This window comes from Sceloporus undulatus, chromosome 6, assembly GCF_019175285.1.
Source record: "Sceloporus undulatus isolate JIND9_A2432 ecotype Alabama chromosome 6, SceUnd_v1.1, whole genome shotgun sequence".
In the NCBI taxonomy this organism is placed as follows: Eukaryota; Metazoa; Chordata; class Lepidosauria; order Squamata; family Phrynosomatidae; genus Sceloporus; species Sceloporus undulatus.
Genome location: NC_056527.1, coordinates 92118425 through 92143870, shown reverse-complemented (window position 1 = coordinate 92143870; position 25446 = coordinate 92118425). Strand labels below are relative to the sequence as shown.

General features: G+C 42.6%; 1 protein-coding gene across 1 annotated transcript in view; it reads left to right on the top strand.

Moving 5' to 3' along the window:
- The window catches only part of ARHGAP23 (Rho GTPase activating protein 23), a 126006-nt gene that overhangs the window by 57907 nt on the left and 42653 nt on the right, over window positions 1-25446 (top strand). Inside the window, 7 exon segments of the mRNA XM_042472676.1 lie at window positions 555-647; window positions 1647-1725; window positions 9311-9365; window positions 15009-16602; window positions 19876-20031; window positions 23413-23524; window positions 25427-25446. The exon segment at window positions 25427-25446 is cut by the window's right edge and continues 8 nt beyond it. Coding sequence (XP_042328610.1) covers window positions 555-647; window positions 1647-1725; window positions 9311-9365; window positions 15009-16602; window positions 19876-20031; window positions 23413-23524; window positions 25427-25446 — 2109 coding nt within the window.

Sequence of the window (25446 nt, the reverse complement as noted above, 5' to 3'; positions counted from 1 at the left end):
CACAGCCTTTCAGATCTGGAACTTGCCCTGACTTCATTTCGCTAGTCCTCTAGGGCAGGGGTAGGCAACCTGCGGCCCGCGGGCCGGATGCGGCCCGGCAAGGCCTTGGGACCGGCCCCCGCCCTGTCCTGCCGCCGATTGCAGCCGGAGCCTTTGGCCTCTCACACAAGGGCGTGGGGCCTTTGGCCTATCAGTAGGAGGCGGGCAAGGGGGGCAATTCTCTATAGAAGCCTCAGAAATATGCATTTATATTAACATTTTTTAAAAAATCAGCAAATTTTTTCGCGTGTCCTCCATTTTTATAAAAAAGTGCCCTCCATTTGAAAATTTTGTCCTGCATTTGTCCCGGTTTATTTATTTCTTTCATTTTTTAAAAAAATTATTTAATTATTTATTTTTTGGCTTTGGCCCCCCAGTTGTCTGAGGGACAGCAACCCGGCCCCCGGCTCAAAAAGGTTGCCTACCCCTGCTCTAGGGCTATAGCATGAATCATCATGGAAATATATATGAGAGATATCAAGATTCCATCTTTCTTTTTCACTGTTTTTATATAGGACCCCCACGGAACCGTCTGGAACCCATGGACACCATCTTTGTGAAAAGTGTGAAGGAGGATGGTCCAGCACACTTGGCTGGCCTCCGAACAGGTGAGAAAAGGGGACTTTCCCGCTTATTTAGGGTTCTCTCCTAATTATATTTATAAGAGCATCCAAATTCTGATTGAAATTCCTGCTTATGGTGGCCTTCTGGCCAATTTTTATTTATTTATTTAGAGTATTTATACCCCGCTGTTCAGCCACAAAGAGTCTCAGAGCAGGTTACAAATGGTTACTTAGATGGTTTCTTGCCTTCAGGCTTACAATCAAAAATGACATGACACAAAAGGAGAAGGGAATGGCAGTGGGGAAGGGGTTCTTCTCTCCCTCTGAGGCCTGGACCATGGCAGATGGACTAGAGGGAGTCCATTATCTGAAGCCTGATCCATTTGTTGTTCCAGTGAAGCCAGTGCCTAATATTGTGCATATTGTACATATGAATGCATGCATGTATGAGAAGTCTTCAATTCAAATCTCACTTCTGACATGAATTCACTAGGCCAGGGAGTCTTAGGTAAGCCATTCTCACCAACCTGAACACTCTACATCTGTCTACAGATGAAAAATGGGGGTAATAATACCTGTTTTATAAAAAGTGCTTTGTGAAAGTTCTGTGTAAATGCTTCTGCTTCCCCTCCTCCTGATGATGGTAATGGTGATGGTGATAATGGATTTCCTTATTAATCACATGGAGAGAAGCATCTCTATTTGGCATATGTCCTTTGTCCATTCCTCACTCTTAATAAAAATAGATTACATTATACCAACCACCAGAAACTTTTCCTCATAATTTATATCGGTTTTAAAATCCCACTTTTCTATGTGGTTGGCACCGTAGCACAGAATTTATTTCTTATGCATGGTCTTTCGTATGTGATCAGTGAAAATGACTTGCATATTTAGATATCCTGTCCTTTTAAAAACACACTTCCCTTTCCTCACCTACCCTCATCAATACTAGGGGAAGAAACAAAGTACATACAGAATGATTTGCTTTCTACTAATTTTTGTGTTGACGAGACTGTCACCACCTCCTGCCCCATCTTTTAGGAGACCGTCTTGTCAAAGTGAATGGTGAAAGCATCATTGGGAAAACCTACTCACAAGTTATTGGCCTCATACAGAACTGGTGAGTTATTCTTTTCCATCTGTTATAATCACTTCAGCTTTATTGCACAGGTGTCACAGCACCACCAGTCACAGAGGTGGGGTAATAATATATACTTGTCAGCTAGATGTCTGAAACTTTTATGTGTTTTCCATAAAAACAAAAGGCTTGTTTTAACTTAAGATCACAGCCTTTCAGCCAGGCTGCTGGTTTGCCTTGTTGTTGTTGTTGTATATTTCCAGAAGAAGAGCTTAAAATTGCTGCTTACTCATTTTACTTATTTTACACATGTATATGTTGCTTTTCAGTGTACACATTTTAAAGCCAGCATTCAAACTTACCGTACTCAAAAGAACTATGTATAATCTCAGATGTTTGCTGAGATTATTTAATTAGGCATCTAGAAAAGCACAAACAAGCTTTCCCCTTACTTGAATTTAAAATGGGCCTATTTGGTTGTCATATTTAGTCTTTCTTCAGGCTTCTTGCCAGATTTCCCTTCCCAGCTTTGTATGTACAGTACAGTTGCCTCTTCGTTTTCATGGAGGATCCGTTCCGGACTCCACTGCAAAAATGGAAATCTGCCAATATTCAAGCCCCATTGGCTTGAATGGTGGTGTACTCCCGCGGGCATCTACAGGTACGTCCCCCATTTTATGTCCCTCCGTTTGCCCCTTGCACGTAATCAAGGGACGCAGATTCGAAGTCGGCACAAATGGAGGGATGACTGTACTTTTGATTTTCCATATTTGCTTTTTTGCCCTGTTTTGCCTCAGTCTGGTCATCAGGTAAGTGGCTGGGTTAATAAAGTCAGTATAATGTAGCTAGTCAACATTAGCCAGTGTTTGGTTTGTTCATTGGACTGTGATTCTGGAGAACAGGATTCGCATTCTGACACAGCCATGTAAACCCACTGGTTGAACTTTGCACATGTCACAGTCTTTCAGCCTCAGAGGATGGCAATGGCAAACTCCCTCTGAAGAAAATTGGCAGGAAAACCTCATGATAGGGTCACCTTAGGGTTGCCTTAAGTTGGAAAGGACTTGAAGGCACACAGCAACAACAAAGTCAACATTTAAACTACTTAAGCAAAACATTGGATTTGAGAGCATGTGCAGAGGTCATTGCAGAAAGGATGATCTATCAGAAAGAGGGCATCTTTTGACTCCTGATCAGATACTTCCAGGAATATCAGAGCTTCATATACAGTCTACCCTCCATATCCGCGGACTTGCCATCCACAGATTTGAGCATCCACGGATGGCAAGCCTGCGGACAGAGGGGGTTGGCAGCAGAGGAGGAGGAGGCAGAGATGAGGAGGAGCAGAGAAGAGGAGGAGGAAGAAAAAGGAGGACGAGTGGCGGCAGGGTGACGGAGGGGATGAGAGGAGGAGGTGAAAGGTGGAGGAGGCAGGGAAGAGAAGGAGGAGGAAGAGCAATGAAGAGGATTAGGAGGTGGTGGGGTAAAAGGAGGAGGGGGAAGAGCCGTGGGAGCAGTGACTGGGGAGGAGGAGAAGAAGAAGAAGAGGAAGAAAAGAGCAGAGAACAGGACGAGGAGGAAGGCAGAGGAGGCAGGGAAAGAGGAGGAGGAGGAGAAGAGGAGGAGGAGGAAGAAGAGGTACCTTCCCCCATGCCACCCACCACAGTGAGAGAGGAGAGGCTGGCATTGGGGGGCAAAGTGTCATTGTTCTCAATGTTGGCTCTGCTATGTGGCCGCCCCACCATTGGGTACCCAATGGTAGGCACTTGGGACTTGATCATCTGTGGATTTTGGTATCTGTGGCGGAGGGGTACAGAACGGATCCCTTGCGGATACCGAGGGCCCACTGTATTTATGGGAATCCAGTAAAGCTGAACCATTAGTGGATAGGGACTATTGATTTTTTTCAATGGTGAGAATAGCAGCATTTCTTGAAAATCAAGAAATTATTTAGAAGTTGTTCTCATCTTATTTACAACTCTGGATTTGGATTATGAAAGGTGTCAGCTGGTTTGGGGCAGTTGCCTTCTGTGGAAAATGTTTAATTTCAATCTTTTATTTCAGAGGAAAATTTCAGGTGGTTTGCTTATCTAGATTCCCTGCAGGGGTGCGAAATCCCAGATGCTGTAGGTGGCACTGTTGAGCTACGTGGGAGTATTTGGTCACAGCCATCACACACCTCCTCATTGCTTTCTCTTTTGGTATCGATTGTACAATATTGTAAGCTTCTTTGCAATACTTAGAATAGATTAGGCGCTTTTAAAATCTTTAATGTTGATAGTATGATCTCTGTTTCAGAACCTTGTTTCATGCACATGTGTTATGAGAATCACAGAACTACTGAAAACAGCATTCAGTGCTTGATATCATTGCCTGCTCTTGGTAGGCTGGAAAATGCAGAGTGAGGCAGGACATGAAATAAGGATTTTAAAAAACCATACATTATAAAGGAGTATTACTTGAAACTGCAGCTGACCTGTGTTTCTTTATATAGTTCCATCATAATTTGTGGATTCTAGTCCATCAGGCCTCTTACGTTAGTTGTTTTGTGTGCTTGAGTGTTTGTACACACACACACACACACACACACATATACTCACACAAGTCTTCTAAGCTCTAATGCATCTGTTCCTCAAATCAGTAGTGGTCCTACATTTAACATTTTAATTTTTTTAAATTCCTGACCCAAGGTCAAAATCGTCCAATAAAAGGCATGGCTTTGGCCTCTCTTGTTGTGTAGTATTGAGCTCTGTATATCTAATTAGCCTTCAGAATTGCGGATGGGACGTGGGGAGCCAAATCTGACCTGAGAAAGGGACCTAAATATAGCCAATGGGGAACGTGCAAAAGCGAAATCAATCCAGCTGGGAACTATATATATAAAATGCTTGGCCCAGAAGTATCAAAGGCGGGTGGAAAAAAAGATAACCTAACCAGAGGAAAACACATAGACCACTCTTCAGAAAATATTGCTCATCAGAGGAGTTGCATGGTTTATGAAAAAAGTCTGGTAGAGACATAACCCTACCTCCCCTTCTAGCTTGTGGCCTTTTTCCCAGTTGGCAGGTAGCTCATGGGAGAAATCGGAGCTGGAAAGATCCTGAAAGCCTGGTTGCTACAACATCTCCAGCCGTTTGGGGAGAAAATTCCATCTTTGAGGGAAAGAAGTGGTTGATTTTTTCCACCTGGGGTAAAAAAAGAAAGAAAGAAGGGGGAGACCAATTTTAGGAAATGGGAAACTAGGTAGGTATAGCCAGACCTCAGTGAAGCATTCTTGCCAATGAGCTCAATTGATTAAATAGCTATGAACTATTTTGGACTGCTCATTGAATGCAGAGTTTGTAGTGTGGTAGCTAAGTGTGAGCTATGTGCCAGGAGTTCCCTGGTTAGAATTTCAACCTCAGCCAAGAGGTTACAGGAGCCAAGTGGCTGCTCCTGACTCATGTCTAACCCACACATCTCCCTGGTTACTTTGAGCAAAGGAAACGTGTGATGTTATGTCATCACATTCGTCAGGGCAGAGACTCAGTCCCTGGAATTTCCAGTGTAAAGGATCTCTCTTAAAAGGCACAGGGAAGGATTATTGTGACCTGCAGAGGCTGAGGAGCAGGGCTGGCCCATGATATTTTGCAGCCTGAAGCAAAATGATGGCTCTTTCCCATTCCATGTACAAAATCCAATAGTGCCTTGAATATTTCTTCCACAGTGGTGGATAATGAGGAAGCATCCTCTGCTGCAGGTAAGACAGCACAAGACTAGGGTGTGTGGCGCACAAATTTCTCCTCTTTGTGTGGCACAAAACCTCCCCTTGGCATTTCTGTGACCCAGCTTCTGCTTCCTGAGGCAGTTGCTTCATAGAATCATAGAATTGTACAGTTGGAAGAGACCACAAGGGCCATCCAGTCCAACCCCTGCCATGCAGGAACTCTCAATCAAAACATCCCTGACAAATGGCAATCCAGCTTCTGTTTAAAGACTTCCAGGGAAGAAGACTCCACTACACTCCAAGGGTGTGTGTTCCACTGTCGAACTTCCTTACTGTCAGAAAGTTCCTCTTAATGTTGAGGTGGAATTTCTTTTCCTGTAGCTTGCATCCATTGTTCCGGGTCCTGTTCTCTGGAGCAGCAGAAAACAAGCTTGTTCCCTCCTCAATATGACATCCCTTCAAATATTTAAACAGGGCTATCATATCACCTCTTAACCTTCTCTTCTCCAGGCTAAACATCCCCAGCTCCCTAAGTCATTCCTCATAGGGCATGGTTTCCAGAACCCGTCACCATTTTAGTCGCCCTCCTTTGGACATGCTCCAGTTTCTCAAAGTCCTTTTTGAATTGTGGTGCCCAGAATTGGACACAGTATTCCAGGTGGGGCCTGACCAAAGCAGAATACACTATTACTTCTCTTGATCTAGAAACTATACTTTTATTGATGCAATTTAAAATTGCATTGGGCTTTTTAGCTGCTGCATCAGACTGTTGACTCATGTTCATCGTGTGGTCTACTTGGACTCCTAGATCCCTTTCACATGTAGTTTCATTCAGCCAGGTGTCCCCCATCCTATATCTGTGCATTTCATTGTTCCACTTCATTTTGCTTAATGGTAGATCCAGATCTGCATTTGTTGTTGTTGTTGTTGTTGTTGTTGTTGTGTGCCTTCAACTCATTTCTGATTTATGGGGACCCCAAGGTGAGCCTATCACAGGATTTTCTTGGAAAGTTTCTTCAGAGAGGGTTTGCCATTGCCCTCCTCTGAGGCTTGGGGAGTGTGACTTGCCCAAGGCCACCCAGTCCAGCATATGGGACATTAATCTGACTTGGGATAAACCAGTTTCTATATAGCTCAGAACCTGGTACTTAAAGAGTCACAATCTTCCATGTAGGTGCCCAAATATCGAGACCACTGGTGCGGGCTTTCTGTGGGTCCCTCCCCTTTCTGAAGTCAGGAAGATGTCAGCTACTGAAAGGGCTTATGCAGCTGTGGGCTTTCCTCACCGAAGAAGCCTAGTTTAGTGCTGGCTATTTTGATTTCCTCTGGCCTTTCAAAGCTGACATTGGTTTTAATCTGCTGCATTGATTTTAATTGTTGTGTGGTGCTTGCATTTTATCACATTGGCTGTTACAAGGACTGTTTCAAGTTTAATTATTGCTTTGTTCTTTTCATTTTGCTGTTTTTGATGGCGAGTCTCTCTGAGGATGGGGTTCAAGTTTCAAGCAAATAAACAAAAATAATTTGATGTTGCGGTTGGCTTTCTGGAGACTTGAAGAAGTCCCCTCACTACGATTTCCACTGCCCCTGTTCTATAATGTTTGAAACACTAAAACATAGAAACTTCTCTTAGCTGCTCTTTTATCCAAGACACTGAGACAGGTCCAAAACACACTGCAAAATAATCCAGTTTGAAACAGCTTTAACTGCCTTGACTCAGTGCTAGGGATCCTGGGGATTTTAGTTTATTATGGCACCAGAGCTCTCTGATAGAGAAGGCTAAATGTCACACAAAACTACAGTTCCCAGAATTCCATAGCACGTAGCCAGGGCTCAAACTGTGGTCTCAAACTGAATTATTTCTGCAGTATGTTTTGGACCACAGTGATGAACAGGGGGGACGAGATTAGTGAAGCCGGGCTGGTCCCTGAGCTCTGCCTCACAAAATTGAATGTTATATGCAAAAGCAGTAGGTGAATTTTGTGTGTGTGTGTGTGTGTGTGTGTGTAAAATCCCATATGGGATACAAAGTGGCTTACATATTGAAATGTCAAAACAGTGTAGCTAAAACAATCCATAGTACAGTGGGCCCTTGGTATTTGCTGAGGTTTGGTTTCAGCATCCCCTGTGGATACTATAATCTATGGATGCCCAAGTCTCATTATATACAATGGGGTAGCAAAATGGTGCCTCTTATATAACATGGCAAAATCAAAGTTTCTTATTTGGAATATATATATATATATATATATATATATATATATATATATATACATATCTTCAAGCTGTGGATGCTTGAATTCATGCATAAAGAATCCATGGATATGGGGTGGCTGACTGTATTGCTTTAAAAAAAAGCATTAAGTAGCGATCCAGTTAAAAACATTAATTTAGAACAGTTTAAATGCATTAAAACCTAATACTCTTCAAGACCCAACACACCCGTTGCATTAACTCAACCAGCTAAAAGCTGAAGACCTGTTTATAGTAAATATGAAGGTCTTTGCCTGCTGGTGAAAGGAGAGCAGCAAGGGGGCCAACCAAGAGTCCCTTAGAAGACAATTTTATAGCCTGGGAGAAGCCATTGAGAAGGTTCTCTGCTGAGTCCTCACCAGAGATGCATGTGGGAATTTGAGAGAAAGCCCTCCCACATAGATCTTAAAACTCAGGTAGGGTTGTAAAAGGAGATACAGAGAGATACATGTTCTTGCTTAAGAACATGCCTTCTCTGTGGGAAATGGTTGACTATGCCATATTTCACAATCCCTCCCACTTCTGTACTCTGGCCAGAAGTACTTGCTGCCTTCTGAGACTTTTCATTAAACAAAATGTCCTGTAAAGGCAGGATTGTCACAGCATTGTTAAAGGAGGCATTGTGGTTCCTTTAAACATTCTGTTGTATATGACAGTTTGTTGTTGTTTTGTACCTTTAAGTCATTTCCAACTTACAGAAACCCTAAGGCAAGCTTATCATGGCTATTGATGAATTGATGAATTGTTATTTTAGAGAACTAATAGGAAAGTCGGTTAATTCAGTATTATGTTTTATTGATCGCATATTGTATTATTTTTACTGATGTAATCCCACCTCAATCCTTGGGAGAGGCGGGAAATACAAACAAACTTTATTATTATTATTATTAGTATTATTATCAACTTTTCTTGATAAGATTTTTTCAGCGGAGGTTTGACATTGCCATCCTCTGAGACTGAGAGAGTGTGACTTGCCCAAGGTCACCCAGTGGGTTTCTGTGGCTGAGTCGGAATTTAACCCTGGTCTCCAGAGTCCTAACCCAGCACTTAAACCACTATACCATGATGACTCTCAGTCAGTATATGACAGTACCTCTTCCTTAATAAACCTGATGTACTGTACTGATTTTGAGAAAGGCAATGCGAGTGTGTGCACAAGATCCAGGATACTTTGGGAACAGTGGTGCACTTAGGCCATTTTGTTTTTTGTTGATGATGTGTGCCTTCAAGTTATTTTCTTGGGGTTTTCTTGGCAGGTTTCTTCAGTGGGGGTTAGCTGGACCATTTTAGACTCTGTTAATGGTCTTTGAGTGGAGGGGATCAGATTTAGACACTAGTGTATGTTTCTTTGTTTATTTTAAAATATGGTAAGCTGTGTTTGCTGTGACAGAGGTCCCTCCTGCTTAAGTGAAGGGGTCCTTGAATTCTGTGTGATTTGATAGTGTGTGTTTGGTGGTTACAGCAGGGGCTGAGAAACTATGACCTTCCAAATGTTGATGGACTCAACCCAGACCAGACAGTGTGGAAAATAGTCAAGATTGGACAGGAATGATAGGCCAACACCATTTGGAGGATCACAGGTTTCCAATACCAAGATTATTGCAGTGTGCAATTGAGGGTTTCTTTTCACACCTAATCTTCTTTCAAAATTCCTTCTCTCCTCTCCAGTGAAGATGCTTTGGAACTCTCCATCATGCCCAAAGATGAGGATATTCTGCAACTGGTGAGTGTTTTGTCAGTGCCAAGGGGTGGGGTTATTTTGCTGACTGGTGGGTTTACTTTGCTTGACTAGAAAGCAAATCAAACATACTGAAATGTCTCAACATTTTGTTATAAAGCCAGGGGTTCCAACTCATGGTCTCTTACACTCAATTACATGCAGTGACTGACATTTACATACACACAGAGTTAAACCCCAGTGGCTAATTAAAAAAAGAAAAGAAAAATCAGGTTTGGAAGGAAGCAATTTAGAGAAATAGCAGGTTATGAATGTTTTTACCTCACCTGCCATTTCTCCTACTTATTAATAATATCATCCATATGCACTGTTGAAAAAGTTATATGAGCCAATGAAGTGCCAGTGCTGGGCTCAACTGTAGGATTTTTCCACCTGTTCTGCTCAATAATATTGCAACATTTGGATGTGATCTTAAAACCCTAAATGAATAAAATACAAAAACGATATTGTTTCCTTCCCTACTTAATTGTTTTTTGTGCCTTCAAGTTGTTTCCAGCTGATGGCGACCTTAAGGTGAACCTATCACTTGGTTTTCTTGGCAAGATTTGATCAAGAGGGAATTGCCTTTGCCTCCATCTGAGGCTGAGTGTGTAACTTGCCTAAGGTCATCCAGTGGCTTTCCATGGCTGAGCAGAAATTTGAACCCTAATCTCCAAAGTTGTAGTCCAGCACTCAAACCACTACATCACACTGATTCTCTTCTCCCTCCTAAATACAGTACATAACTAAAAATCCTGCTACCTTATTCAAGGTGAAAAGGGCCTACTCTTGAGCCCTGGCAGCTGCAGCTCTTCTCTAGATCTCCCTCTCTTTCTGAATTCAGCTAGCAAGAACAGACTCTTCCTTAGGGTTTCCCCATCCAATGGACCAAACCAAGTAATATTCATAGGCTTACACATGTATGCGTGTGAGAGAAAGGGTAAGTGATCATGCTAGCTGAGGGCTTCTAAATGTTATACTAAAAAAAAAACTTTTCGAAGGTCTGACTAGTACCATGTTAGGGAACACTAATAAGGCTTGCAAACCATATATTATCCCTCACATGCCATGTTGGCAAGGGATAACTGAAGCTGTAATCTGACACGTTTGGTGTTAGTGGTGGGACAGATGGACAGCCTTCACAGGCACCAGTTTGGGGAGAACTGGTCTTCAGAAGTATGCAAGGCCTAAACTCTTTAGAGCTTAGAGGTTAAAAGGGACAATTCAAATTGTGCTGAGACACAATGCAGGGATGCAATGCAAGGGCAAGAGTGCAGATGTCATATACTCTTAGCTACTCCTAGAGTTTTCCCAGGGCAACTTAGGAATTGTAGCAAGATCTTCTGAATCAGCAACTGAAATTCAACAGAAAGGATTGTAGCTGCGGATTCTGTAACCCTTTGCCCAGGTGGAAGGAGCTGGTCCTCAAATTTGCCTTTGCTTCTTAACATCTTGTGCAGCAAAGGAACCTTTGTGTGGGTTTTCCCCTGCCCTGGTGCCTCACAGGGGTGTGTCGGCATTCCTGTGGTGTGAAAGCCGGCTTGGCTAGCCAATGAGCGTGCCCTGGGTTACAGAGTGACTCTTGACAGGATGCACAGAAAGGAATTCTCAGCTCCCTTCATCCCTCCCACATTGGGACGTCCCAGTTTATTATATATATATATATATTTAAAAAGCAAAACTTAAAAGGAAAGATTGAGAAAGAGAGGAAATAGCTTGAATGTCAGAGACTCCCGGGGAAAGGGAGAATCTGTCTTTTTGAAGAGGGAAGAAAGGGAGTGCGCAACAAAGATAGTGGACCATAAGCAGAGTGACAAAGGAGGCAAAGGTAATAATTTTATATTGTGAGGATTCCATCACTTTTGAATGTAAGACATTCTGCGTATTCATGATTGGCCAGAGATCAACTTCAACAGGGTGGGGATTTTCCTGGGTAAGCAAAATTGCCCAATTTATATGTAATAGCCAAGAAAGGACTGTGTCACCCCCTACAACAACTGGCATAAAGTTGCAAATATATTTTAAATTTACTAGCTATGGTGCTTGAGGATTTGCCAAGGTAGGAGATGGGGGCTGCTAATGAAATTAACATCAGAGAGGCACAAATAAGAGGCATGAACATGTAGGACATAAACTTTCTTTCTTTCTTTCTTTCTTTCTTTCTTTCTTTCTTTCTTTCTTTCTTTCACCACCAGCTGTTTTAACAAGGAGGCTCTTGCTGTTCCTTTAAGCTGAGGCCTTGTTTCAAATATAGCTCCTTTTTTGGATCTTGGCAAGTCTCTGGCCAGAAATGTGGTTTCATCTAACGGGGGCAGGATTCCAGTGTGTGATGGGAGGCTGAGCCAGGAGCAGTGGCGAGCATTTTGCTTCTTAGCTTGGTGTCCAGGCATTATTAGTACCTAGCCAAGATTTAAGGCAGAGGGGTGAGAAAACTGGGGCAGCTGCATATGCTTGAACTGATTAAAGGAAGGGTAGCATGAAGGGTGGTATAACTGCCTTCTTTTTCAATCCAGACCAACTTTGACTAGACTTCTCTGACAGGAATAACTTCTTTGACAGAAGAACAATTTGCTTTTTTGTGTGTGTATATGTTGAACCCTCAACTTCCAGGACATCAGATGTGAGCATGAGTCAGACCATTTTTCTTCATACACACACTCCATGGAGAGATGGAGAACTATACATTTTTAAATGGAAGACATGGGAAATATTCTGTTCATCCCTCTCTGTTTTTTCTCTCTCGTGGTCAGTTCTAAAGAAAATCCGCAGCATCAGTTTCCACCGATATTATAACTGTTACTGACTCTGGTAAATTTCCATTTTTATACTCCAATTTTCCTTCAAAGCCTAACCATAGGGAGTGTGGTGATTTAAGAGGAGTGTTCTTTAACGTCAGTGACAGGTTTGTATCATGGCTTGAAAACAGAAGTGCAGGCAGAATATTGAAATATAGGGATTGAATTCTATGCATGCTTACTGGGAAATAATCTTCATTTATCTATGGCTGCTTCTACATTGCAGAAATAATCCAGTTTGACACCACTTTAACTGCCATGTGTCAATGCTATGGATATCTGGGAATTGTAGTTTATTGTGGCACCAGAGCTCTCTGACAAAGAAGGCTAAATGTCTCACAAAAGTACAATTCCCAGAATTCCATAGCATTGAGACATGGCAGTTAAAGTGTCAAACTGGATTATTTCTGCAGTGTGGTGGATCTGTGGTTAAATTTGCTTGTGGTTGTGTTGTTTGTCTCTTTTACATCTTAAACCTAAACTTTTTTGCTGAAACCTGTCTGATGTCAACAGAAGTTAATAAGTGCACTTTCATCAGTGTTACATCTAGAGTGAACAAGATACCATTGCTGAGAACCTCCTGGTTCAATTACCACCCACTCCTTTGTATCATTGATCACTTGTTCACCCAGACAAGTGGTATGGAAACAGTGTGTTATGGTTCCTCTTTGCTGAAGTTTCCACTGCCTGCTTTCTTGCTCACTCACAGAGTCAGTGAACAGGGGGGCAGGCCATGGAGGATGGCAGGAATTCAGAGGCCAGCTTCTTTTCCCCCAGCCAAGCCACATTTTCACCCATAGTTTTGTGTTAACCTTAGGGATTTGAGACTATACATTTGTCAAGGTGACATGTAGCTCCATTCTTTGAAGAGCTGAAATTTGAGGAGCAAAGTATGGATATCCACGAGACATATGCAATATAAAAATACAGTCTGTGTATAAATGTATAAAAAGAGAACCAGCATGGTGTATTGGTTTGAGTTTGGACTTTGGAGACCACTTGAACATGAAAATCACTAGATGACCTTAGGCAATGTGACATTCTCTCAGCCTTAGAGGAAGGCAAAGGCAAACCCTCTCTGCACAAATCTTGCCAAGAAAATCCCATGATAGATTCACCTTATGGTTGCCATAAGTCAGAAATTACTTGGAGGCCCACAACAATAACATGTATAAGTACTATAAGGTCTAAAAAGCTGGCAGGCCCTCTTGATATCAATTATTGGTTGAACTGCTATGATTGCTCAGGATCTTGTGAGTTTGCAAGGTTGCCATAAAGGAAGTGGAAGCTGGTATAGAAATAGCAGACTTTGCCTAGGAACTTGAGCGTTTCTGTATTGACATGAATGCTGAAGACACAAAATACATTAAAAATAGCAGATTAGTGCCAGGGAGCTGAAGAACAGTGATATTTACCAAGAACATGTAGTGGGCTAAGTTCAGGATGAGCTGCATACTGTTGGTGAAAAGCGATGCAGATGGTTGCAAAGCAGCAAATGTTGCTTATCAAAAACATGACAGACAGCTTGATGCAAAGGGATGTGAAAGAGAGGGGGAATGGAAAACAGTTGCATTGGATTCAATTGTCTCAATGAAGTTGCTTTTTTTTGAAGTTGCTTTTGTTGTCACCTCCCAGGAACCTCTGCATGAAGAAACACACTTTACCCTGAGAATTGCACATTTGTAAATCTTATGGTGTGTTTCAGAGGAAGAAGGAGTCCATGATAGAATATGATAGTTTGAATTGCTAATCAGGCCACACTTGAAAAGTATGTGCTGAATGCATTAGCTATTGTGAAAATGCATACATGATATGAAGTGCATAAATAAATGCACATATAAGCAGACTACATTAAAAATGCAAGCAGTTTTCCATGCAAGCCCCCATCTTCCCCACAGACACAAAGTTTTACAACAAGATCTTATGGATGGATGCAAAGAAAATTCATGAGGTTTTCGAGAAATGTAGGGGAAGTGACACTAAGAAATGCTCACATGCCTCAGATGGCAAATGGTTTTGCTACATCTGGGTGGGAGGCAGTAGGGGTCAGAGAGCCATTTTGAGCAGCTCTGATTCTTGCATCAGCTGCACCATGTTGCTATGGTGGCTGTTTTTCATGATCAAAATGAAGACCTGATCATGTATGGACTGGAATTTTGTTGTTTCAGTATAGCCCCCAGAATGACATTAAATACATAAGCATCTGGGGGATGCTACATAAGCATGCTGCAGAGGAACCTCCCTCCCTTTTTGTCTGAAAAAGAACTTTTGGGCAAGAAAAAGTGTTAAAGAGAGGATTGAGGGCTGGAAGGACAAGGGCAAGACAGTACCTTCTGAGGCTACATGTAATCCTTGAGGAGCACAGCCACCCCATCAAATGTTTGCAGGGTGAGTTTGTGAAAGGAATGGGCAAGGGCTCCACTCCCCAAAGCACTCTGCCTGCAACTTGTTATTTGGATCTATTGTTTCCTCTGACCCAGTGATTTTCAAACTCTGACTTTCCGAGTATTTTGGACTTCAGCTTCCAGAATCCCAGACCATTGCTCAAGATGGCTGAGGCTTCTGGGAGCTGAAATCCAAAACACATGGAAGACTAGAATTTGGGAATCACAGCTCTAACCTTTTGTCAATTGCTTGGCATCTGGGGAGCAAGCCATAATTTTGGAGGCCTGACAATAATGCCAGCAAACACAGCTACATATACTCATAACATTTCTTTCTTAGAGGACAGATTTAAAGACCATCTATCATTTGCACCCTTCTTGCTTCTATGGACCAAGAGTTGCCTCTTCATCCATAGCTTTCAGCTACAACCTTACCAATTTCCCCCTTTTTTCTTCTCTGACTGTTCTAGGCATATTCTCAAGATGCATATTTAAAGGGCAATGAACCATATTCTGGAGGAGCCCAGAGCATCCCTGAGCCACCACCAATATGCTATCCTCGCAAAACCTATCCCTTCCAGTCAAGACCTTCCCCTCAAGATGTTTCAGCAGCTGAGACCTACCAGGTGGACAACAGGCAGCCGTACCACACAGGATCCTCAGGCCTTTCGTCTTCCTTGAACAGCACTGTGGTCCACAGAAGCCCCCCAAGTGCTTGGGCAGAGTCCACACAGAACTTCAGTAGTAACCATTCCAGCCCTGCTCACCGTACAGAGGAGGTCCAATATGGATTGACTCAGAGGGTGCCTGTCTCAAGGCCTTCCCCACCTTCTGGCTCTTTCCCCCACTATTCCAATAATAGTTGCCCAGGTTCCATAAGCTCTCCCTTACCTGAGAGGTACTGTGTCCCTCCTACTCCCTCTATGCCCAACCACGCTTCCTATGGCCCCCCCAAACATCTCCCTGACCATCGCTCTCATGGTGGGTTGAAGGACACTCCCCGTGAGGGCCGGCCCTCCCGGGACTGTATTGGGGCTGGCCCCAAATCTGTCAGTCGTCTCGAATGCCAACAGGCCTTGTCCAACTGGATCTCGAGCCAAGTGCCACGTCGCAGCTCTTCAGAAGAGCGCCGTTGTGCCATGCCACCTCGCTACAGGAGCGTCTCGCAAGATCGCCTGGGGGATGCTCCAACTTCCCGTGGTTGGCCTCACAGTGCTTCCCAGGACACCTTGATCCAGTCCTCTGCCCATGATGGCTGGAGTTACCGGGCTAGGTCTGAGAACTATCTGGTAAAATATGGGAGATCCTTGGAAGCTCTTGAGCAGGGTGCCTTGGTTTCTCCTAGATATGACAGGTGCATGTGGCCACCAGACAGGTTTTACCTGCATGGGCAAATTAACAGGGTTCAGCCTAATCATCCTAGTTCTTATATCCCTTCTGCCTCTTCCAAGGATCCACTTCCTGCACATGTACAAAAACACCCTTCCCAACCCAACCTCCAGAGCATCGATGACTCTGGCTATATTGGTTACCGGAGCTACAGCCCTTCATTCCAGCGCCGGACTGGCTTGCTCCATGCCCTTTCTTTCCGGGATGCTACTTTCGGTGACCTTCCAACTTTTAATATTTCTCAAAGGCAAGGAAACCACTCAACGCCACCTTATGTTGAAAGGCCTTTTCCCCCAACCATGCTCCCCAGTGCCCCTACTCTTTGCCTGGAACCTCCCATGGGCAGTAGCCCAGAGATACCAATTGACCAAAGACCAGCCAAACAGGAGAATGACAACAAACCTCTTGAGCAGGCGTCCCCACCTCAGGCTACAGAAAATTTGCAGCCTGAGGCTGAGGAAAGGAGGGATGAGGTGGTTCTCCGCCAGAAGCCCCCAACTGGACGCAAAATGCCTCCTCCCACAAGGCAGATGAATTTTGTCTTTCCGGATGACATGAAGGAAACAGACATCTGTGATCCACCTCCACCAGTGCTGGCAGCTAGTAAAGACAACAAACGGAGTGTGGCCCCATTAGCTACACCAGAGGATTCACTAGCATCCATCCCATTTATTGGTAAGTAGACATTGCATGTTGGGCAAGTTTACCACTGAAGTTCAGCTATGTGAAAAAATTCTGAGGCAGTTTGAATGGGCTAAGATGTGTGAGCTTCCCAAGACCCTCCTTGGGCTAGCAGATGTAACAACTGCTAGGACTTTAAAATGTAACTTTATTGTATTAAAACTCCCAGAATCATCAAACCATCATGGCCCTGGCTATGCTGGCTAAGACATTTTAGGAGTTATAATCCCCCCAAAACCTTTAATGTTTCCATGTACTACAGATGTTTTATTCTTGGCTCCTCACTCTTGAGTCCATTGCTGGGGAAGTAGAATTAGTGAATATGTTGGGCAGAGAACAGGAGTATCTCAAGTTTGATGTTCCTTTCAGATAATGTTCTGAAGTTGCTGTTCTGGACTGTGACTCTCAGGTCAAAAACACACTGCAGAAATAATCCAGTTTGAGACCTCTTTAACTGCCCTGGCTTGGTGCTAGGGAATTCTGGGAATTGTAGTTTATTGTGGCACTAGAGCTCTCTGACGGAGAAGGCTAAATGTCACACAAAACTACAGTTCCCAGAATTCCCTAACATTGAGCCAAAGCAGTTAAAGCAGCCTCAAATTGAATTAATTCTGCTGTGTGTTTTTGACCTCAGTCCCCTTGCTAGCATTGGACACTGTTGAAAAAGAGTAACCTTTCCAAACTATGCAAAGTGCATCTTTTGTGCATTTTGATTAAACTAATGTGTAGGTAGACTTCAACTGTAAGCACATCCCTGACGTTGACTATCATGGTTTATAAACAGCAAAGAGGACCTCCTAAAATCTGAAAAGTGGGAGTAGGATAAAGTTCTCCATTCACTGGGCTTCCAGTTCAGGTTGGACAGGAACTGGAGACTGGTTGGGTTGTTCTGGCTGGAGAAGCCTCCAGAGTTATTTGTGCAGGGACTTGGAGACGAAGCAAAACATGGAAATCACTCCTCCCTACCCAACTCTGGCACAGTGCATCTACAGAGAAGCACCATGTAGTCCCATCCTACTGCATGGACAGGGTTTTCTGCAGAAGATGCAGCTGTACTTCTTGTAATGGCCATGCCCCTTTCCCATTTTCACATTGTATATCACATTTGCAGTCCACTCCATGACAGACTGTCATTTTGAAGTCATCAGATCTCTTTTTGTTGGTGTAGTCCTGGCTCTGCTGACTTTCAGTGCAAATTCATAACAGGATATCATCATCCCATGATGTGGGTGGGGCTGCAGCTGGACCACCTTGGTGATAAATTTTGCCACCTGAATCCTGCTCAACCTGTGGTGCCTTTTGAACATTACCTTAACTTAGGAGGGAGCTGTTTCTTTGATAAGTGGTTTCTCGATGGTTAAATCTAGAAAACTTCAAATGACTTGATTATGGAAATTGCTGTCTGGAGAACTTCAACACTAGAATGAGAGAGCCACTGTGGTGTCGTGGTTAAACTGTTGGACTAGGATTTGGGCGATGGAGGCTCTAGTCCCTGCCGTACTGTGAAACCCATTGGATGACCCTGTTGTCCTCTTGCTTCTGACCTACTTTATAAAGTCATTGTGATGATAAAAAGGGGAGCAGTGGAGCTACTGAGCTCATTTGGAAAAAAGCAGAATATAAAGTGTCATGCATAAACAAACACCTTCCCCTGCCAGGACAATGACTCTGTAGTTTGAATCATTGCTCCTTCACCCCATGTATTTACTGTTCTAGTAAGTGCAACTGACAAACATAAGACTCCCATGCAGCTTGGGTTGTGTATAAAGTTATTCCCAAGACTAATCCCCATTGCATCTTTCCAGTTTGCAAGTGAATAAGGAATGACTGGGGAAATAGAGGGAGAAGGTGGCTTACTCTTCTTTACCCCACCTCCTCTTTGCCCTACATGTTTGTAGGGCATCAGAGAACTTACTTTGGGAGGGAAGATGGAGTGTGAAGGAGGTGTTTGTGTAGAATCTTTCAGATTTCCTCTATCTTCCCTCCCCCATAAGCTTGTCTCTTGACCATGCCCTCAGCACTGCCACTCCCTGTGCCTATTTCTTAGTGTCTTTCTCTCCCCTTACCCTCACTCTCATATTATTCCTTGTAAACCATGTTAGCCTCTTAAGTTGCCATCCTCCTTCTCAGTTGTTTCCTACTCCATCTCAGATCAGTTTTGTATTAGCTGCTTGCCTGTTTCCCTCCCTTCATCCCTCTGTTTCTCTTTTATTATAAACTTTCTCTCATGGACAGTGACATTTGGAGCTGACTCACAAGTTTCTCTGGAGACTCATGTATGAACTCCCAACACTTCTTACAAGAAACCCATCTCTTCCTCCCTGTTAGAGCTCATTTCTGCAATCCTCAGTCCACTTTGCTTTTTAGGATTTGAGCAGGAGAGGAAGATAATGGGCACATGTGGGATTCTGCCAGCTCTTGAAATAACCCTTCAGTTTAAAGAGGTTTTTTTAATTTGATTTAGAAAATTCTGACAAAATGTTTGCCCTATCTCCAGGATTGGCTCTGGACTTAGCCAGAGGAAGGCAGCTGTTTCAAACAAGAGATTGAAAGAGCAGCAGATTGTTAATTGTAATGTTTTGTTATTGTATCCAGGCTGCCAAGAGATGGAGAAAAGTGCTGGAGGGATTTTCTGCCTCTTGGGATGCAGAAATACACAGCAGAAATAATGCAGTTTGACACTATTTTAACTCTCATGGCTCCATCCTACAGAATCCTGTGATTTGTAGTTTTGTGAGGCACCAGCACTCTTTGGCAGAAAAGTCTAAAGGCCTTGTAAAACTACAAATACCAGAATTCCATAGGATGGAGCTACAGCATTTAAAGAAGTGTCAAACTGCATTATTTCTACACTGTAGATGTACCCTAGCACAAAAATAGCTGGGCTTGATTTATACACTTTGTATCTTGACATGGGTGGGTGGGTGGGGGTATACAGACTGCCAAAATAAAGCTGCTTCGGGTCACTTTGGAGGTATGCTGTTTAAATGATGCATGCATCCTAAGAGGCTGGAAGCTGCACCAAAGCTGTGTTCTAGTCCTTAGGACTGGATCGTGGCTTTGGCGTGGCTTCCGGACTCTTAGGACGCATGCATCGTTTAAACAGTATACCTCCAAAGTGTCCTGAAGCAGCTTTATTTTGGCCTGTCTGTATGGGGCCATATGTTATTCTACCAGAAGAAGCAGAATGGGTTGGGCCAGCCCAGCTCAGCCCTCCTCTGCTTGCTGTGTTATTTATTTATTCACTTGATGTCTCTGTTGTTCCAGATGAACCTACAAGTCCAAGCATTGACCTGAAGGCAAAGCACATCCCTGCCTCGTCTGTTGTCTCCAGTGCCATGAATTCTGCCCCTGTGCTCTCTGCTAGTCCCTCCTCACCTACTTTCACCTTTGCTGTCAACCGCCATTATTCCCAGGATTGCAGTAAGTATTTCCAGAACCTTGGCATCTAAACTTTTGTCTGCTTGGGCTATCATGTGGAGAGAATCTAATGGCAGAACACAGTGGTATACTGAACCTAAAGACAACATTGCAAGTAAGCCCATAAATGCTTAGTGTTGTAGTGACAGTACTAGCAATAGTACGATAATGGTGGTAATTTAAGAGACTCAGCATGGTGTAGTTGTTTGAGTGTTAGACTATGACTTTGGAGATCATGATTTGATTCCCAACTTGGCTATGAAACCCACTGGGCAACCTAGGACAAGTCACATCCTCTCAGCTTCAGGTGAAGGCAATGGCAAACCTTCTCTGAACAATGCTTGCCAAGAAAACCCTATGATAGGTTCACCTTATGGTCTCCATAAGTCAGAAATGACTTGAAGGCACATAACAAAAACAAGTGGTAATTTATTTTATCAAAAAAATAATAAAGATTGGTTGTTGTTGTTGCAAAAGGATTTCTAGTGTGCTGAGGGCTAACAGAAGAGGGATGGAGTGGTGGGATTTCAGTAGAGTTGTCAGATGGAAAACTGGAAAGGGCTCCTGGATCTTTAATGCTTGTATAGCAGAGGGCATTTCAGCAGGTGTTGTTTGGCACATAAGTAACACCAGATCAAATTCCATGACATCGCCTTCTCTAGTTTTCACTCTGGCAACCCTAATTTTAAGGATAGAGACCAGTTGTATGTATTTCTGTCTGTGTGGAACTGGAACGGAGCCCTTCATTCCTCCTCCACCCTCCACTCACTTGCATGTAGTTTGCATTTCCTGTGCTACTAGGGTAGTGTTTAAATACAAGGCTGCTTAGTGCCTAAATACAGAGGCAGAACTTGAAGAGTATTCCATACAGTTTTGTGTTTGACATTTCAGAAGCTGACTTACTTGAAGCTTCAAAATCTTCAAAGTGTTTTATTTAAAATTTGAGGTGAATTTTTTTTGAAACCCATTTTTCTGTCTGAACTACTGTTGATTAATTTTGAGGGAAGAGCACCATCAGTAATAATTTGCTCAGTGCAATATTTTAACACTCGGTGGATCATTGTGTCTGCAATCTCTCATAATTGCAGATAATCAAAATAACACTAATCACTGGAGAAACTGCAATACACTTTTTTCATTTTAAAAAAACCTGTAGATTTTGGTAGCTTTGGGAAATTGGAAGAAAATTAGAGCAAGGAGAATTCGCTTCAGAATTGTTCTTCCCAAATTGGTTAGCTGTGTTAAAAGGCAAAATAAAAAAAAATATGACAGTGGTATGTTTTACAGCAAATTCCACTGAAGCTGAATCATGATGACAGAGGAAAAAAAGACTTTGAAAGCCAACAGTCTTAGACTTGTAAGGCAGTCATTTTCAGACTGTGTGCTGTGAAAGAATTGGTAGTGTGGTTGTGGGCCTAGGGGTGGCAGTGGATTGAAATAATTAATGGCTTTCATGAGCCCAAATTATTAACCCATGGAAGAGGCTGCTGTCTGTCTGTGTAATTTAGGCTGCATCCACACAGCAGAAATAACCCAGTTTGGCATGACTCATAGCTCAATGCTAAGGAATTCTGGGAAATGTAGTTTGTTGTGACACCAGAGCTCTCTGAGAGGGAAGGCTAAATGTCTCACAAAACTACAGTTCTCAGAATTCCATAGCCTTGAGCCATAGCTCTTAAAGTAGTGTCAAACTAGATTATTTCTGCAGTGCAGATGCAGCAATACTGCCCTAGCTTTTTCTGCTTTAAGCCTCCCAGAGTAGGGATCCATAAAGAGACACAGGAGTTTATCACACGGGAGGCTTACTGTGTGTAAATCGCCATTAAATCGTGCAAAATCGTGCAAAACCTGCAATCGGTGTTCACAGTGATGCACACTTCTCCCATCTGTAAAGCATCATGGTTGCTGAGATGGAATCCAAACTTGCATTTCTGGTGCACGTTATGTAATTTTTCTACCACATTCTTTCCATTAAACCCAGTTGTCCATATATATTCAGAGGCAAGTTCTTAAAAGTTTCATCATGGGCTGGTGTCTAAAGAGAAATGGGATTTTGGTTAAGGAGTATGGAGGGTAAAGGTGGAACTGTGCCAATTGGGACTGGCCCATTGGATTGTTCAAATTCTGTGGGTAAAATCAATCATGTTAATCTAAACTAAGGGCCAAAATACACTGCAGAAATAATCCAGTTTGACACCACTAGTGAATTCTGGTTTTGTGAAACATTTAGCCTTCTCTATCAGAGCGCTCTGGTGCCTCAAGAAACTACAGTTCCCAGAATTCCCTAGCACTTAGACAATACGGTATGTCAACCTGAATTATTTCTGCAGTGTGTTTTGGCTCTAAGAATGCAAAACATGATAGCCTACCCAGGATTCATAAGAGTACAGGGTCAGGTTTACATAATTTGGTGTGCTTCATCAAGAGATTTATTTGCTTGTTTATAGAATTTATGTTTTTCTTCTTAATCTACCAGAAGCCTTGAGGTGATATACATTGGATTAAATACATGAATTAAAAAACTTTTTAAATCATACTTAAAGTCAAAGTAGAAACACTCCTTAAAATTAATTTAAAACCAGACAGTTAAAACAAGCAGAGCAACTTTAAGGGTCAAAGGGAACATTTAATCTCTTAAATTTGATTTATTTGCTGCTGTTCTCCCAAAACTGGGACTCAAAGAAACTAAGCAGATTTATTAAGAATTAATTATTTGAAGAAATTATGAAATGAGGCGTTAAATGCAGTTTAAAAGCACAAAAGTAAAAAAAGTGCAGTATCCACCCGTGAAAAAAAGATGGTTCCTCAGCAACTGGTCAGCTGCCAGAAGCTCACTTGAACAAAACAAAACAAAAGTCTGGCTACTAGCGGAAGGATGGGCAGCAGCATGAGAAAGAATGTTTGATGGCTTGATGATATAAGGCATTGAATCTCCCTTGGTGTGATACAATGTGTAGATTTTGTTCATGCTCAGAAACACCTGACTAAGTGTCATACCTGGAGTCAGTTGTCCTCCACTGCCAGTTTTGCCGTGCGTCTGGGTACATTAACCCATTGCCCTGCAACTGTGAAAGCCACCTGTTACTCTTGCTTTGCAGCCTCCCATCTCACCTATATGCTTTCTCTGGGCAGGTATTGTATCTTTATCATCTCTCTGCAAGTCGATCAAAGTTGGGGACCTCTCCAGATCTTGTTGAACTGCATCTCCCAGCATTCATAGCTGTTGACCATGTTCACTGGGGCTACTGACAGTTGGAGTCCAACAACATCTGGAGGCCATGGAATCTTCCCCTCTGGAATAGATCACCCTATTTGGCTGCTTCACCCTCTGCCATTCATCTTTGGTTTCCTTCAGCAGCATACTTCTGTCAATTCTTGTCACAGGCAACATCAAAGCCAGTCGCCGGTCTTCCTACCTCTTAGCCATAACCACAGAACGTTCCAAGTCATGTGATGATGGTCTAAACACATTTCGGGATGAGGGGAAGCTTCTGAGGTTGGTGTTGTTTCTTGTGTCTCCTTCTGCCACCTCCTTTTTGTAAAATGCGTACAGTTTGATCTTTTTGGTGGGTGGAGGAGGAAAGATTGTGGATTAATCTGTTTTCTCTGACTGGTGAATTATTCTGATTTCTTAAGTTAATGGGGAATTTCATAAGAGTAGCTGTTGGCAGCAGACAATGATTTTTGAGAAAGTGCAATGAATGAGGCTTTGAGGCCTGTGACATCTACACATATTTCATCTCTAAGCAAACAGGTTTTTGGAGCGGTATTAAAAAAATCTTGCACAGCCAGTTTACCAGAGGTGAAATTATGTACACTGAGAGCACTATGATTGCCCTTGCAGAATGCTCTCATCAGCTTTCCATCTTAAACATACAGTTGGACTTGTGCCTGATTAAGGAAAGATAGAACTTAGAATTTATAAAGCTTTCTCAGCATTGAGTTACACATTTTGGTCCAGTTGGGCAGCTGCTTCCCAAATGTCTGAACTCTTTCAATGGAGATGATGATGATGATGATGATGTTGATGTTGATATTTCTTTCTCACCTCTCCTCGAGGTGGGGTACAGCATGTTAAAATACAAAACAAAAACACATAAAACCAACAGTTAAAATATAAACTATAAAACAGTTAAAATACACTCATAAAAGCATCTTCTTTAGAATATACAAATTTCCTTGAGGACCTGAGTGTACTGGATAAATTGTATGGGAGGAGGCAATCCTGTAGGTAACCTGGATCAAACTATGTAGGGCTTTAAAGGTAATAACAACACTATGTACTTTGCCCAGAAACTAATTGACAGTCAATGGAGTGATTTTAATATCAGTGTAATGTGATCTCTTCTGGATGTACCTGTAGTCAATCTGGCTGCCATATTCTGAACCAGCTGGATTTTCCAGACTTGGTACAAAGGTAGCTCAAAGAAGCCCAGCCTTGAGCACTACCTAAGGCCCTCCATTTCTAGGAAGGGCTGCAGTTGGCATATCAGTTAAAACTGAAAACAACTGGGAATCCTTCATACTTCAACTGGGAATGGCAAGCGTTGAACCAAGGACCTTCTGCATGCAAAACATGTGCTCTGTGACTGAACTATGGCCCTCCTTTCATACACATGTGTTGTATGCAGTCATTTGCATATTATCTATAGGTAAAATTGGTGCCAGATCCCTTCTCTTGAGCTCTCTGCACCTAAGGCAATGGTCACCCTTTTCAGTTGAATTCCAAACTGGGAATAGTTGGGGCTGCATTTCAGCAGTAAGCTAAGGGCATGAGGGCAGGACCAAAGCAAAATAGACAGAGGCAGATGAAAATGATTTTCATTTCTTTTATTTATATCATGCCTTTCCCCCTAATACTGGGACTCAAAGGGGATGCATGCAAAAGTCTTTATTGTATTGATGTTGTGATGGATGAGGCTTTTTTGTGATAAAATTTATTGTTCCATTTTGATTTAAAAATATTAAAGTACAGTCTGCCCTCCACATTCCTGGGGGTTGGGGCAACCCCTTGCAAGGTGGAAAAATGTGAATATAAATAAATATAAATAAAACTTGTGAATGCTGTTTTTTTTTAACCTGAGAGAACATTTCTCTAGGATTCTTTAGGTCCTCCAGTGTGACTCTATGGCCAACCTCTGCTGGAAGTTGACAACTGAATCTTATTGGAGGATCTAGGGATTTTTAAAGAGAACATATTAATAAAATCCACAAATCATCAAGCTTGTGGAAAGGAAACCAGCATATGTGATTGGCTGATGTAGTTGTATTCTGTAGTTTAGTAGAATAGGAAGGGAAGAGAGTTAAACAGGTGAAGGGGGTTGAAAATTATTAGAGCTTCTTAGTTCTCTTTCAACTTACTTTGCTGATGTCAACCATATTAATCCTTTCTTCCCAGGAGGTTGCCAAGCCGTGTGC